The sequence below is a fragment of the Hemiscyllium ocellatum genome, chromosome 43 (assembly GCF_020745735.1).
Source record: "Hemiscyllium ocellatum isolate sHemOce1 chromosome 43, sHemOce1.pat.X.cur, whole genome shotgun sequence".
NCBI lineage: Eukaryota > Metazoa > Chordata > Chondrichthyes > Orectolobiformes > Hemiscylliidae > Hemiscyllium > Hemiscyllium ocellatum.
The window spans coordinates 27,892,400-27,904,914 of NC_083443.1; the positions used below are offsets into that span (position 1 = coordinate 27,892,400).

Consider the following 12,515-nt stretch of genomic DNA (forward strand, 5'->3'; position numbering starts at 1 on the left):
GTCGATCAAAACTACCTCCTTTTGGGGAAACAAACCTAAAGAGCTCATGGCGTGCTCCTGTACCTATGTTCTAAAACCTTAACCAAAAATCACATTGATTTAATTTACATTATATACATGTTGAGTTTGTCTGTGACCTTCCCGTCTGCTTCTGGTAACTTTTGGGAGTGAAAAATAAGCCTGAATCTTGAGAAATGTTGAGTGATATTTTGAGTTTTCTTTTAATGTACAGAGTGCTCTTACACTCCACTGAATGTTGTTTCTTTTCATAAATCACCCAACGTAGTTTTTAATTTAATAACCACCACAAGGAACTCACCTATGTTTTCAAATGATTTACATGCAAAGCCCCATTAAGGTCAATGCAGATCATCAAAGGTGAGGGAGTTGTGGGGAAATGGAATTGGAAGAGGAGAGAGATTTTGTCAAATAGCTGGTCCTTTTGAAACAAGCTGACACTAATCCAAAACACATGAATCAAGTTAATCATCTGTTAAAATAGCATTTTGAAAAAAACCCTTTTAATGTCTTTTAAAAAGATCTTTCCCTTTGGGTAGAGTGAAAAATGGACAAGTTCACTAGCCCTAGAAGCAGAAATGTGGGACAATGGAACAATATGATCCTGCCTTATACCCGCATGTACACTTTTTTTGAAAAAAAACTAAAGGCTTAGTTAAATATTTTCAAGGAAAACTTAAGATGAAATTTAACCCTCATTTTGCAGGCTGTTCACAAGATTGTTTGAGATGAAAAACAAAACTCTTTGTTGGTTTTGATCTTACTCTTCCTGAATATGAATCTATTGTCTCCCCATGTCATAACTTCCTGTTTAACATTACACTTAAATGTAGCATCTAGGTGAACTTAGTCCTCTGTCAGTATTGCACTGTGATATCAGTGTATGCTGCTTGATTCCTGGAGTGATGCTTTGAGCTGTAATCTCTGACTGATGGGAGAGCAACTGCATTCCACGTTCGGTATTGATCAGACCTTCATTATTTATCATGATTCTTTTCACTTTTTTTCCTGTAGGTTCTGTACAGCTCGATAAAGAATGAGAAGTTACAGTGGACCATGTAAGTATGGAGCATTTGTTTTGAGTACTTGACGTTGTCATAATGCATTGTAATTTTGTTGTCATTTGTGATTAGGAATAATCAGGAAATTTTGCGGAGCTCACTGTAATTTCTGTCTGTGTTCTGGAGCAGTGAAATCTCTCAGGGACCCTGTCGAAATAATGGTATACTCTGAGTAACCCTTTGGAAATTCTGATGTACTACCTCCTGCCCCTGGAAATATTGATGCACTCCCAGGGATACTTCCTCCTCATATCAGGAATAAGACATTGATTAGTTAACTGTTAGAGTCCATCCCCGCAGACCAGCTAAGATCATCATTTTCATGCATAGCTCTGGCCTTCATTGTCAGTACACTGGACTGTAACAGGCAGAAACATGCACAATCATTCCTCATTACGTGTTTTCGATCAGCCTGTATGGCTTAAAGGTAGCAGATAGGACTTGGTGCTTGCTAATTGCGCTGGGTCTCCCTGCCTTGTAATTGCTACAGCATCAGATGGGTTCAAATGATAGTATCATATTCGCCATCACACACTAATTAGACAGATTACTGTTTTGTAAATTGGTACAGGTGGGAGATGAAGGGTAGCTTTTGAGTCATGTTCGCAATAAATGAAGGAAGCTGTACTTGTGCTCTGAACATGGATTTGAATGTAATCGTGTATATCTCCCTTGGCACTGTACAAGGTAAGTCAGAGGTTTGAACTGTTTTAGGAGCATAATAAAATAATAGAATGATTCTGTTCTGGCCGTTCAGCCCATTGTGACTGTGCAGGGTTTTTGATCAAGCAATGCAATGAATTGCCTTTCCCCATTTGCCTTGAAATATTTATCCAGTTCTAGATCTTGTCCTTGGATAGTGTACGGGCAGAGGAAATGACCTGGGAGTTGCAGTGGGAGAGGGACTCCTTCAGATTCTTATAGAGAGAGGAGGAACACTGCTTCAAGGCAGGCATCCTCGCAAGAGGATTCACAATAGGGTTAAAATCCACGAGGTAAAAACAATGACTGCAGATGGTGGAAACCAGATTCTGGGTTAGTGGTGCTGGAAAAGCACAGCAGTTCAGGCAGCATCCGAGGAGCAGTAAAATCGAAGTTTCAGGCAAAAGCCCTTCATCAGGAATACAATCCTGAAGGGCTTTTGCCCGAAACGTTGATTTTACTGCTCCTCGCATGCTGCCTGAACTGCTGTGCTTTTCCAGCACCACTAATCCAGAATCTGGTTTCCACCATCTGCAGTCATTGGTTTTACTTCGGATAGTGTATTCCAGGTCATGTCTCACAGTGTCAGAAAATCTTTGGTTATGTTGCCTCTGGCTGTTTTGTTAATGACTTCACGTCTGTGTCCTCTGGTTCCTGACCCTCCAGCTCCTGAGTTTCTCACTCCAAACTATCCGTGGTGTTAAACGCTCCTGCTTCAAGGAGGAAATCCTGCCTTTTGGAATTCCTCATCCCCCATTAGGGGGACTATTCTTTAAGTCTCCCTGTCTTATCTCAGTGCTGAAGTGTAAGTAGTGTCAGATGTCTGAGTGAGCTTGTGTGCCTGTAGAATCCGTGGTTGCCGTTTCAGTTTTCCAGCGGTCTCAGTTTGTTGATGCTTCCTCTCCTATCTTCCCTCTCCTGCTCCTTGCTTCTTCACATCTGAATCCTGAAGTTAGCATAAGGCAGTGAAGAGGTGTGAGATTGTGCCAGACTTTGCAATGTGATGTTCACGCACTGTGTCCCCATGCAAGGTAGTGATAATGCTGCTAGGCTGGGAGTCCAGACCTGAGAGTGTGTTGCTGGAAAAGCACAGCAGGTCAGGCAGCATCCAGGGAGCAGGAGAATCAACGTTTTGGGCCAGAGTCCTTCGTCAGGAATCCTGATGAAGGGCTCTGGTCTGAACTGTCGATTCTCCTGCTCCCGGATGCTGCCTGACCTGTTGTGCTTTTCCAGCAACACGCTCTCGACTCTGATCTCCAGTGTCTGCAGACCTCATTTTCCCCTGGTAGTCCAGACTCTTCCCCACCCCCTTCCCCCTCCCCCTTCACCCCCCCCCCCCCCCCCCCCCACAAGGTTATTGTTCTGAGGGCTTGGGTTCAAATCCTACCGTGACAGATGGTAAGACATGAAATTCTAAATTAATAGAGAGCCTAATTCTTGTGAAAGTCTATATGGTTCACCGATGTCCTTCAGGGCAGGTAACCTGCTATCTTTATTTAGTCTACATGTGACTCCAGCCCCAAAATAATGTGGTTGGCTCTCAACTACCCTCTGGGTAGTTAGGGGTGGGTAATAAATACTGGCCCACCCAGTGATGCCCATATCCTGTGCACAATGAAAAGAAAACCCAGACAATAGCCTGGTCATCTTTAGGCTCAGAGCAAAGGGTTTGTTGGAATTCCGTACTGGTGAAGTCCTTGGGAAGATGTTACAATGCTTGTTGTTCAGTTGTTACCTGTGACAGGAGCGTGAAGGTTTAGCTGTGGTGGTGCTGTTGTTTTTGGGACCGCGTAATGGAATGTACATCAACCCCCTGGGAATGCATTGCCCTATAGGCCATTGTGGAGCAGAGGCGCTCATCATTTCCTCACCGCTGACACAAACACTGCGCGAGCTGTGGCTTCCATCTGTCACCGAGAGTGGCTGCAGCTTTTGACTCGTGGGGTTTGACCTGAATGTGAATGGTTCAGGGCTCTGTCAGTCATCAGATGGAGCTCAGGAAACCCTCCCCCATGGCCAAGGGGTGGGTGTCAGATACTCAACCAGGTCTCGAAGCTGACGGGAAAGCCTTGACTGTGGACAAAGAAGAGGCCAGTGTTGTTTCTAATGCTCACAATTCTGAGATCTTCCCTGGGGTCCTAGGGTCCTGGAGGTGGGAAGATCTTGGGGTGAAAATCTGCCCTACTTGCTAAGGTTAAGAGTTGTGATCCAGTAAGAGTGTCAGCACACAATCTGTGTCAGGGCTTTGCTACTTGACCTCTCGCTGGGTGCAAATTTTGGGCGTCATCTCATTCACTCTGCCTGCTGTGTTCTTGGCAATCTATCACACGAAGGGAGACTGTTGTAAGTTGTACTGAATGTCGGTGTAGGTTGGCATCACTCAACAGTGAATGACACTTGAGTGCAGCCTGAGGTCATAGACATAGTGGGCGGCACGGTGGCACAGTGGTTAGCACTGCTGCCTCACAGCGCCTGAGATCCGGGTTCAATTCCCGACTCAGGCGACTGACTGTATGGAGTTTGCATGTTCTCCCCGTGTCTGCGTGGGTTTCCTCCGGGTGCTCCGGTTTCCTCCCACAGTCCAAAGATGTACGGGTCAGGTGAATTGGCCATGCTAAATTGCCCGTAGTGTTAGGTAAGGGGTAAATGTAAGGGTATGGGTGGGTTGCGCTTCGGTGGATCGGTGTGGACTTGTTGGTCCGAAGGGCCTGTTTCCACACTGTAAGTAATCTAATCTTAAAAAAAAAGACACATAGCAGGAGCAGGCCATTCCACCCTGTGAGTCTGTTTCGCCGTTCAGTAAGACCATGGCTGATCTACCATTACCCTGTGCGATTCCCACTTCTTTGACACTGATCTCTGTCTCGAATATACTCAATGACTGAGTTTCCGCAGCCCTTGGGGTTAAAGAATTCCAAAGATTGACTGAGTGAAGGAAGCCCTCCACAATCTGCCTGAACCGTATTCTGAGAAAGTGGACCCCGGTTCCCTTTCATCATTGGCTGAGATGTTAAACTGAGTCCCATGGTTGACTGAAGGCAAATCTTGTTGAAGGAGAGCGTGGAGGCTCTCCCTGCCTCACTGGTCAGCATTAATCCCTCATTCATAATCACAAAATAAAGTTAATCTGGCCATCCACATGATGTTAGTGGGATCTTGCTGTGCCCAAGTTGACTGCTGTGCATGTAAACTTATAATAGGGCCTCACTGTTCAAAGTAGTTCCCTGGCCGTGGGGTGCTTTGGGATGTCCTGACGTTATGAAAGGTGCCATGTAGATGAAAGTTATTTATTTTTTAACGTGTTGGACATTTGATGCATCCAACCCACTGGTTCTTGAGATTGTAACAGGGTGAAGTGTGTTTCCCGGTGCTAGTGTCTCTCACTTGAGCATAACTACCAAAATATTAAAAGCTCTTTCAGGCTCAAGGAGATTTCTTCTTGAATGGCTGTGGTATCTGCTGCACTGTTGAACTAAGACCCCTGCTATCGCATTGTTCTTTACGTCATAAATCATCCCCGTTGCTCCTGTCATCCATTGAGAGTCACAGTATCTCACATATTTATTGAATTACTTTCACAGCTCCATTCTATAATTTACGGGTCTGGAATTTTAATAACCCAGAGAGGGTTTTTTTTTGAGAGTCCGGCCTACTAGGTCATTCTGAAGCCTGTGTTGCCAAGGTGACTGACAGCTGCAATTGGTGGATGGTGAACAGGAGAATATTAATGGAGAAACATAAATTTATTGCTGAATAATAAATATTTCTGAAATACTTGTCAGTTGATTGCTCACTCATCAATAAATTATTCAGCTTCTTGTGCTGCTCTTGGCGTCTGGGAAAAGTATTAATAGCATTTCAGACTGCCATCCACATTCACATAAAAGATGATTTGTAGCATCATACAACCCACAAGGAGTCCATTTGGCCCATTGTTGTTGTGCTAGCTCTTTGAAAGAGCCTCCCAGTGAGCTTCACTTCCCTGCTCTTGCCCTGTAACCTTGCAAAATTTTCCCCCTTCAGGTAACCTTGCAAAATTTTCCCTCTTCGAATATTTATCCAGTTATTTTCTTAGGAAGTCAGGTGAGCACTGCTGCCTCACAGTGCCAGGGTCTCAGGTTTGATTGCACCCTCAGGAGACTATCTGAGTGGAGTTTGTACGTTCTCACCGTGTCTGCATGGGTTTCCTCCGGGTGCTCCAGTTTTCTTCCTGCAGGTTAGCTGAATTGGCCCTGTTAAATTGTCCATAGTGTCCAGGCTGGGTGGGAAATGTAGGGATGGCATGTGTCTGGATGGGATGCTGTTTGGAAGGTCAGTGTGGACTTGATAGGCTGAATGGCCTGCTTCCGCACTGTAGGGATTCAATGAAATCACTATTGAATCTACTTCTCTCACCCCTTCAGGTAGCATGTTCCAGGTTTCTGCGTGTTTTTAAAAATAAATCTTATTTCCCATCTAGTGCTTCCACTTCTTTCAGCCTGAAATTGTGTCCTTGAGCCTCCAGTCTATCTCCTTTGTCAGAGCTCCGTGTAATTTTGATCAGCGTTCCTAAATCAGCACCTTAGCCTTCTCCACTCCAGGGAGACCAGCCCCAACTTTGCTTCCCTTCACCGAACTGACCAAAAAAAGAGCTTGATGCTGCGAAAATAAAATCAGCCAATGTTGGCAGCACTCCGCTTCTAGGCTGCATCTGTCGAGATCGAGAGAAAGTTAACATTTGAGGTTAAATCCCCTCTGACGGTACAGTTAAGTAACTCTTTTACATAATTCCCAAAGCAGATGTGTCTCGTCGCAATCAATAGACCATGTGTTAGGCATTAAGTAAACACTCTTATAACCTCTGGGAGATGGAAGGCACAGATTGTCATTATTTTATATAGAGATTATAATTAGCAACACACCTAACTGGAAATAGTCGGGAGTCTCCGGGGCAGTGTGTGGGCTGTGGCGGAGAGGAAGATGAGTGTATATGTAATGTAGTTTGTTTTTTCACTGTGGTTGTTTTGGAATGTAATCCAGATTTTCTGTTTTCTAACGCCTCTGGGCTTATTACAGTAAAATGTGAATTGTTGTCATCACTGAACTGTTTGAAGTCTTCGAGAACGTTAATTAACCTCTGGAGTACTGTTGATTAAGGGACCTGTTCCAATGGTACTCCAAGTATTTGGAGAAAGTGAGGACTGCAGATGCTGGGAAATCAAAGTTGAGAGTGTGGTACTGGAAAAGCACAGCTGCTCAGGCAGCATCTGAGGAGCAGAAGAATCAACGTTCAGGCACATGCCCTGCATCAGGCTTATTCCCAATGAAGGGTTTATGCCCAAAATGTCATTTTTCCTGCTCCTTGGATGCTGTCTGACCTGTGCTTTTCCAACACCATGCTCTTGACTACAAATACTTCCTTATCAAATGCTCAGATCAACCCTGAATTGCACCAATGATGAGACCAGTTCCAATTGTAAGGCTAAAGGTTGTGAGCCATGTCGGAGTTGGTACCAGACTGACACCTCAGATGCTGAAAATGTGTTGCTGGAAAAGCGCAGCAGGTCAGGCAGCATCCAAGGAACAGGAGATTCGACGTTTCGGGCATAAGCCCTTCTTCAGAATTCATTCCTGAAGAAGGGCTTATGCCCAAAACGTCGAATCTCCTGCTCCTTGGATGCTGCCTGACCTGCTGTGCTTTTCCAGCAGCACATTTTCAGCTCTGATCTCCAGCATCTGCAGTCCTCACTGACTCCTCAGATGGTAGGACTATCAGACGGAGAGAGACTGGATCACTTAGGACCATAAGAACGTAAGGAATAGGAGCAGGCCCTGTAACAGATATCGTCCGCTCTCCGAAAGTAGAGTGTTTCTATGAAACCTTTCGTAAGCTGAAATGACGAAAAGCGAAATAGCATTAATTTATATGGGAAAAATTTTGCCTTTCTTCGTAAACGTGAAAATCCTCTTCAGATTTCTTTCGGTTAGTGAAAACCGGTGCTAATGTAGGTCTTTTTCCAAAAGTGGTGGCGCAAAATGAATGTTCAAAAAGCAGGGATACCTGTCTTGGAAAGATGTTGTGAAACTTGAAGGTTTCAGAAAAGATTTACAAAGATGTTGCCAGGGTTGGAGGGTTTGAGGCAACAGGGAGAGGCTGAATAGGCTGGGGCTGTTTTCCCTGGAGCGTCGGAGACTGAGTGGTGACCTTATAGAGGTTTATAAAATCATGAGGGGCACAGATAGGAAGAATAGTCAAGATCTTTTCCCCAGGGTAAGGGAATCCAAAACTGGAGGGCAAAGATTTAGAGGGGAGAGGGGAAGAATATAAAACAGACCCAAGGAGCAACATCTTCAGCAGAGGGTGGTACATGTATGGAATGAATTGCCAGAGGAAGTGGTGGAGGCTGGTACCATTACAACATTTAAAAGGCATCTGGATGGGTGTATGAAAAGGAAGGGTTTAGAGGGCACAAGGGACTAGATTAATTTAGGATATCTGGTCGGCATGGAAGAGTTGGACTGAAGGGTCTTTTTCTGTGCTGCACATTTCTATGACTCTAGGTAGGCCATCTGGCCACCCAAACCTGCTGTGCTATCAATAAGATCACCACTGATCTTTTCACAGACTCAGGTCGTCCCCGCCATAACCATTAAAACCTTTACTGTTCAAAAATCGATCTTTGCCTTAAAAACATTCAATGAGGTAACCTCAACTGCTTCACAGGGCGGGGAATTTCACAAATTCACAACCCTTTGGATGAAGATGTTCCTTCTCAACTCACTCCTAAATCTGCTCCTCTTATATTGAGGCTGTGTCCTTCCAGTTCTAAGTTTCACCCATCAGTGGATTCAAACCTCTGCTTCTACCTTATCTATCCCATTCATAATTTTATATGTTTCTATATGATTCCCTCTCATCCTTCTAAATTCCAATGAGTACAGCCTCTGAAGACTGTATTGTCTGGTGGAGGAAGAATAGGGGTGTGGAGATCCCCAGAAAAGCTACAGCATTGTAACAGGACTAGACCGTGTAAACGCGGGACGTATATTTGTGACGGCGGAGGAAACCAGGAGTCAGAGTTCAAGGGTAGATGATTAAAGACTGAGATGATGGAGAAATTGGTTCATCCAGAGAGCGGAGAGCCTGTGGAATCTCTCTGCCACAGAAAGTGATTGAAGCGGAAACGTTTTACAGAATGAGGTACACTTAACCTGAGAAAGGAGCAGCGCTCAGAGAGCTCATGATATTAAATAAACCTGTTGGAGTATAACCTGGTGTCGTGTGACTTCTGACCTCAAGAAGGAGGTAAATAAAGTTCTGGATATGAAAGGGAATCAAAGGGTGTGGAGAGAAAGAAGGACCAGGATATTGAGTTGGATGATCGATAATGATCGTATTGAATGGTGAAGCAGGCTTGAAGGGCTGAATGGCCTACTGCTGCTTGTCCTATGTTTTTATGTAGCTTGCTTGTGAGTCAGAGTCATTGGACTCAAAGCCCACTCCAGAGACATGAGTATCTGAACTGATGGGCCAGTGCTGTACTGAGGGAGCGCTGTATTGTCTGAGGTACATTTTGTTTTTGAGGGGTTATCGTGACAATAAGTATACTTTTAAAAGCTTGCTTTTGTTACTAACCTACCTTTCTTCTCAGCCTGTTCAGAGATATTCTTACACACCCCTGGAGCAGATGGGATTTGAACCCAGGTCTCTTGGTTCTGAGGAAGGGACACTACCACTGTGCCATGTGCCCCAGTTCCTATATTTCTTTATGCTGTCTCCCTGCTCTATTTAAATATCAATGATAGATCATTAACCACTGATGAAGGGGCATCTGTAGTTTGTTGTATTGGTCATTGTGGCAATAAATAAACTTTTCCATGAACTTTTTGTTTTTGAATATGGCATTAAGATAGACTCTGATTCGTTTGGTGGATGCAGTAACACTTTTGAATGAAGAGGAGGGTATTTTAACCCGATATCCTGCTCAATAATAGACTCTTGACTAACATTAAGAAGATAAGAATTAGGAGCAGGGGTAGGCCCTTCGAGCCTGCTCCACCATTTTATAAGATTACGGCTGATCTTTTTGTGGTCTCAGCTCCGTTTATCTGCCCTCTCGTCATAACCCTTAAATCCTTTAGTGTTCAAAACATTTTCTTAGTTTTAACAACATTCAATGAAGAAGACTTACCTACTTCACTAGGCAGGGAATTCCATAGATTCACAACCCTCTGGATGAAGACATTCCTTCTCAATTCAGTCCTAAATCTGCTTCCCCTAATTTTGAGGCAAAACCCTCTTGTCCTGGCTTCACACATCAGTGGAAACAACCTCTCTGCATCTATCTTATCTATTCCCTTCATAATTTTAAATGTTTCTATAAGATTCCCCCCCCCCCACTCCCCACTCTTCTAAATTCCACTGGCAGGTGAGATATCTGCCAAAGAGGGATGCAATAAACCAATGTGGGCATTCAATGGGTCCCCTCGTTCAAAGTCATTGACTGCTCTTGCTGCCAACTTGCTAATGTCACCCCATTCCACTTACCCCTGCCTCGATCCCTTGTCAATCCAAGACCTCTGGTCTCTGGGTGTCATAATGCCAGGTGCCAGTGTGGCTTCAATGGTGCTGCCAAGTACTGAAGAGTTGCCAGTCTCTGGTCAGTCGGTCTCAATAGGCGAGACCACAGCCTCTTGCCCAGGTGAAGACCCAATCTTAACCAGTCAAGTGCCTGAGCTGTCCAAATGCACCAAGAGCTGGAATATATGCAGTTTGGGCTGATACTACACAAGTGTCAGGAAATGACCATCTTGAACAAGAGAGAATCTAACCATTGCCCTTGACATTGAATGATGTCATCATTGGAGACCCCCCCTCCCCCCTGCCCCCTCCCCATACCAACATCCAGTGACTTACCATTTACCATTGACCAGAAACTGAAATTGGCTCGCAGTGGTTATAGAGCTGGTCAGAGGCTAAGAATCTTGCAGCGAGTAACTCCCCAAAACCTGTCCACCATCTACAAGGCACAAGTCAGGAGTGTAGTGAAATGCTCTCCACTTGTCTGGATGAGTACAGATTCAATAACTCTCTAGCAACTTGACACCATCCAGGATAAAGCATCCTGCTTGATTGGTATCACATCCATTCCCTCCACTACCATGGAAGGTCAGTAGCAGCAGTGTGTACCATCCCCAAGATGCACTGCAGAAATTCATCAAAGGTCTTTCGGCAGCACCTTCCAAACCCAAGAACGTTCCCATTTAGAAGGACAAGGACAGCAGATAAATGAGAACACTACCCCTTGCAAGTTCCCCTTCAAGCCACTCACCATCCTGACTTGGAAATACGTGGCTGTTCCTTCAGTGTGGCTTGGTCAAAACTCTGGAGCTCCCTCCTCCGTGACACAATGTCATCAAGTAGCCCTCCACCATCTTCAGGATACCTAAGGATGGGCAATAAATGATGGCTTAGCCAGTGATGCGCTCACACGCTGTGAATGTGAAATAAAATGTCTCCGGTTGTCTTGAAAGCAAAAAAAAAGGGACGTGGAGTGTCTATGGAGAGAGCAAGGGAGTTAGCATTCCAAGTCAATGGCCGTTCATCAGAATTAAAAATGTAAAAGTTTTTAACTATTGGGAAGTTGCAGGGATGCAGCAAAGAGGTGGGGAGAATAAATTCTGTGACGGGCTGGAGGTCAGGAAAGATTAAGCAACAAAAGATTTCATGATGCGATCTATTCTGACAATCTTGTTGACAGTCAGATAGACTAGAGTGACCGAATGGCCACATCCTGTCTCCATACAATGTTAGAACCTGCAGGGAGATGAGCAGAACCGAAGCTTGCAGAATATTTTTAACACTGTGAAAGAATGATGTAAAATGAGGTTGGTGTAACAGTGCCACTGATGCCTGAATATCAGAATCGCGGTTATATTAGGATTTATCTCCAGTCTTGTGATGTGGGAGCTGAAAAGGTTCCAATGACTGAATTCAGGGAATGAGAATTTGGTCCAGCTGCAAATAGCCTTAGGATTAAAACAGAGCAACTTAATTATAGTGACAAGCAATGCATGGCACCAAAAATGAATTATCTCTCAAGGTGTTCAAAGAAACAGACTGAAAAATGAAATGGCAGCAGAACACAGTGACATATAGTATGATTAGAAGCATTATTGCAGGAAGAGAAAGTGTCATTGGTGTCAAAGTTTGTATGAATACTGTAAAATGTTCCATAAAGTCGTAAGAAATAGGAACATGAATAGGCTATTCAGCCCCTTGAGCATGCTTACCCATTCATGGCAGATCCGACCTTCTTCCTGCTCATTCCCTGTAACCCTTCATTCTTCGACTGATCAAGAATCTATCTCAGCCTGAAATATACACAAGGACTCTGTTCCCCACAGCTATCTATGGCAAAGAGTTCCAAAGACTCTCAAACCTCTGAAAGAAGAAATTCCTCCTCATCTTAGTCTTAAATTGGCATCCCTTTATTTTGAGACCGTGTCCTCTAGTCCTAGACTCTCTCATAAGGGGAAACATCCTCTCGGCCTCTACCCTGTCAAGCCCATGAAGAATCCTGTAGGATTCAATGAAATCATTTTTCATTCTTGTAAATTCCAGTGAGTAGAATCCCAATCTGTTTAGCCTGTACTCACTAGACAATCATTCCATACTGGGGATTATCTGAGTCAATCTTCTGTGAATTCTCTCCAATAAAATGGTATGTTTCCTTAGATAAGGGAACCAAAACT

The 12,515-nt window shown here is 44.3% G+C and overlaps 1 protein-coding gene across 3 annotated transcripts in view; it reads left to right on the forward strand.

Annotated features, from left to right (window-relative positions):
* LOC132834920 (PH and SEC7 domain-containing protein 1-like) overlaps nt 1-12,515 on the forward strand; it is a 140,635-nt gene that overhangs the window by 106,515 nt on the left and 21,605 nt on the right. For all 3 annotated transcript variants that reach the window (XM_060854059.1, XM_060854060.1, XM_060854061.1), the window contains one exon: nt 1,033-1,076. In XM_060854059.1, the coding sequence (XP_060710042.1) occupies nt 1,033-1,076 (44 nt within the window). The remainder of the gene's footprint in view (nt 1-1,032; nt 1,077-12,515) is intronic.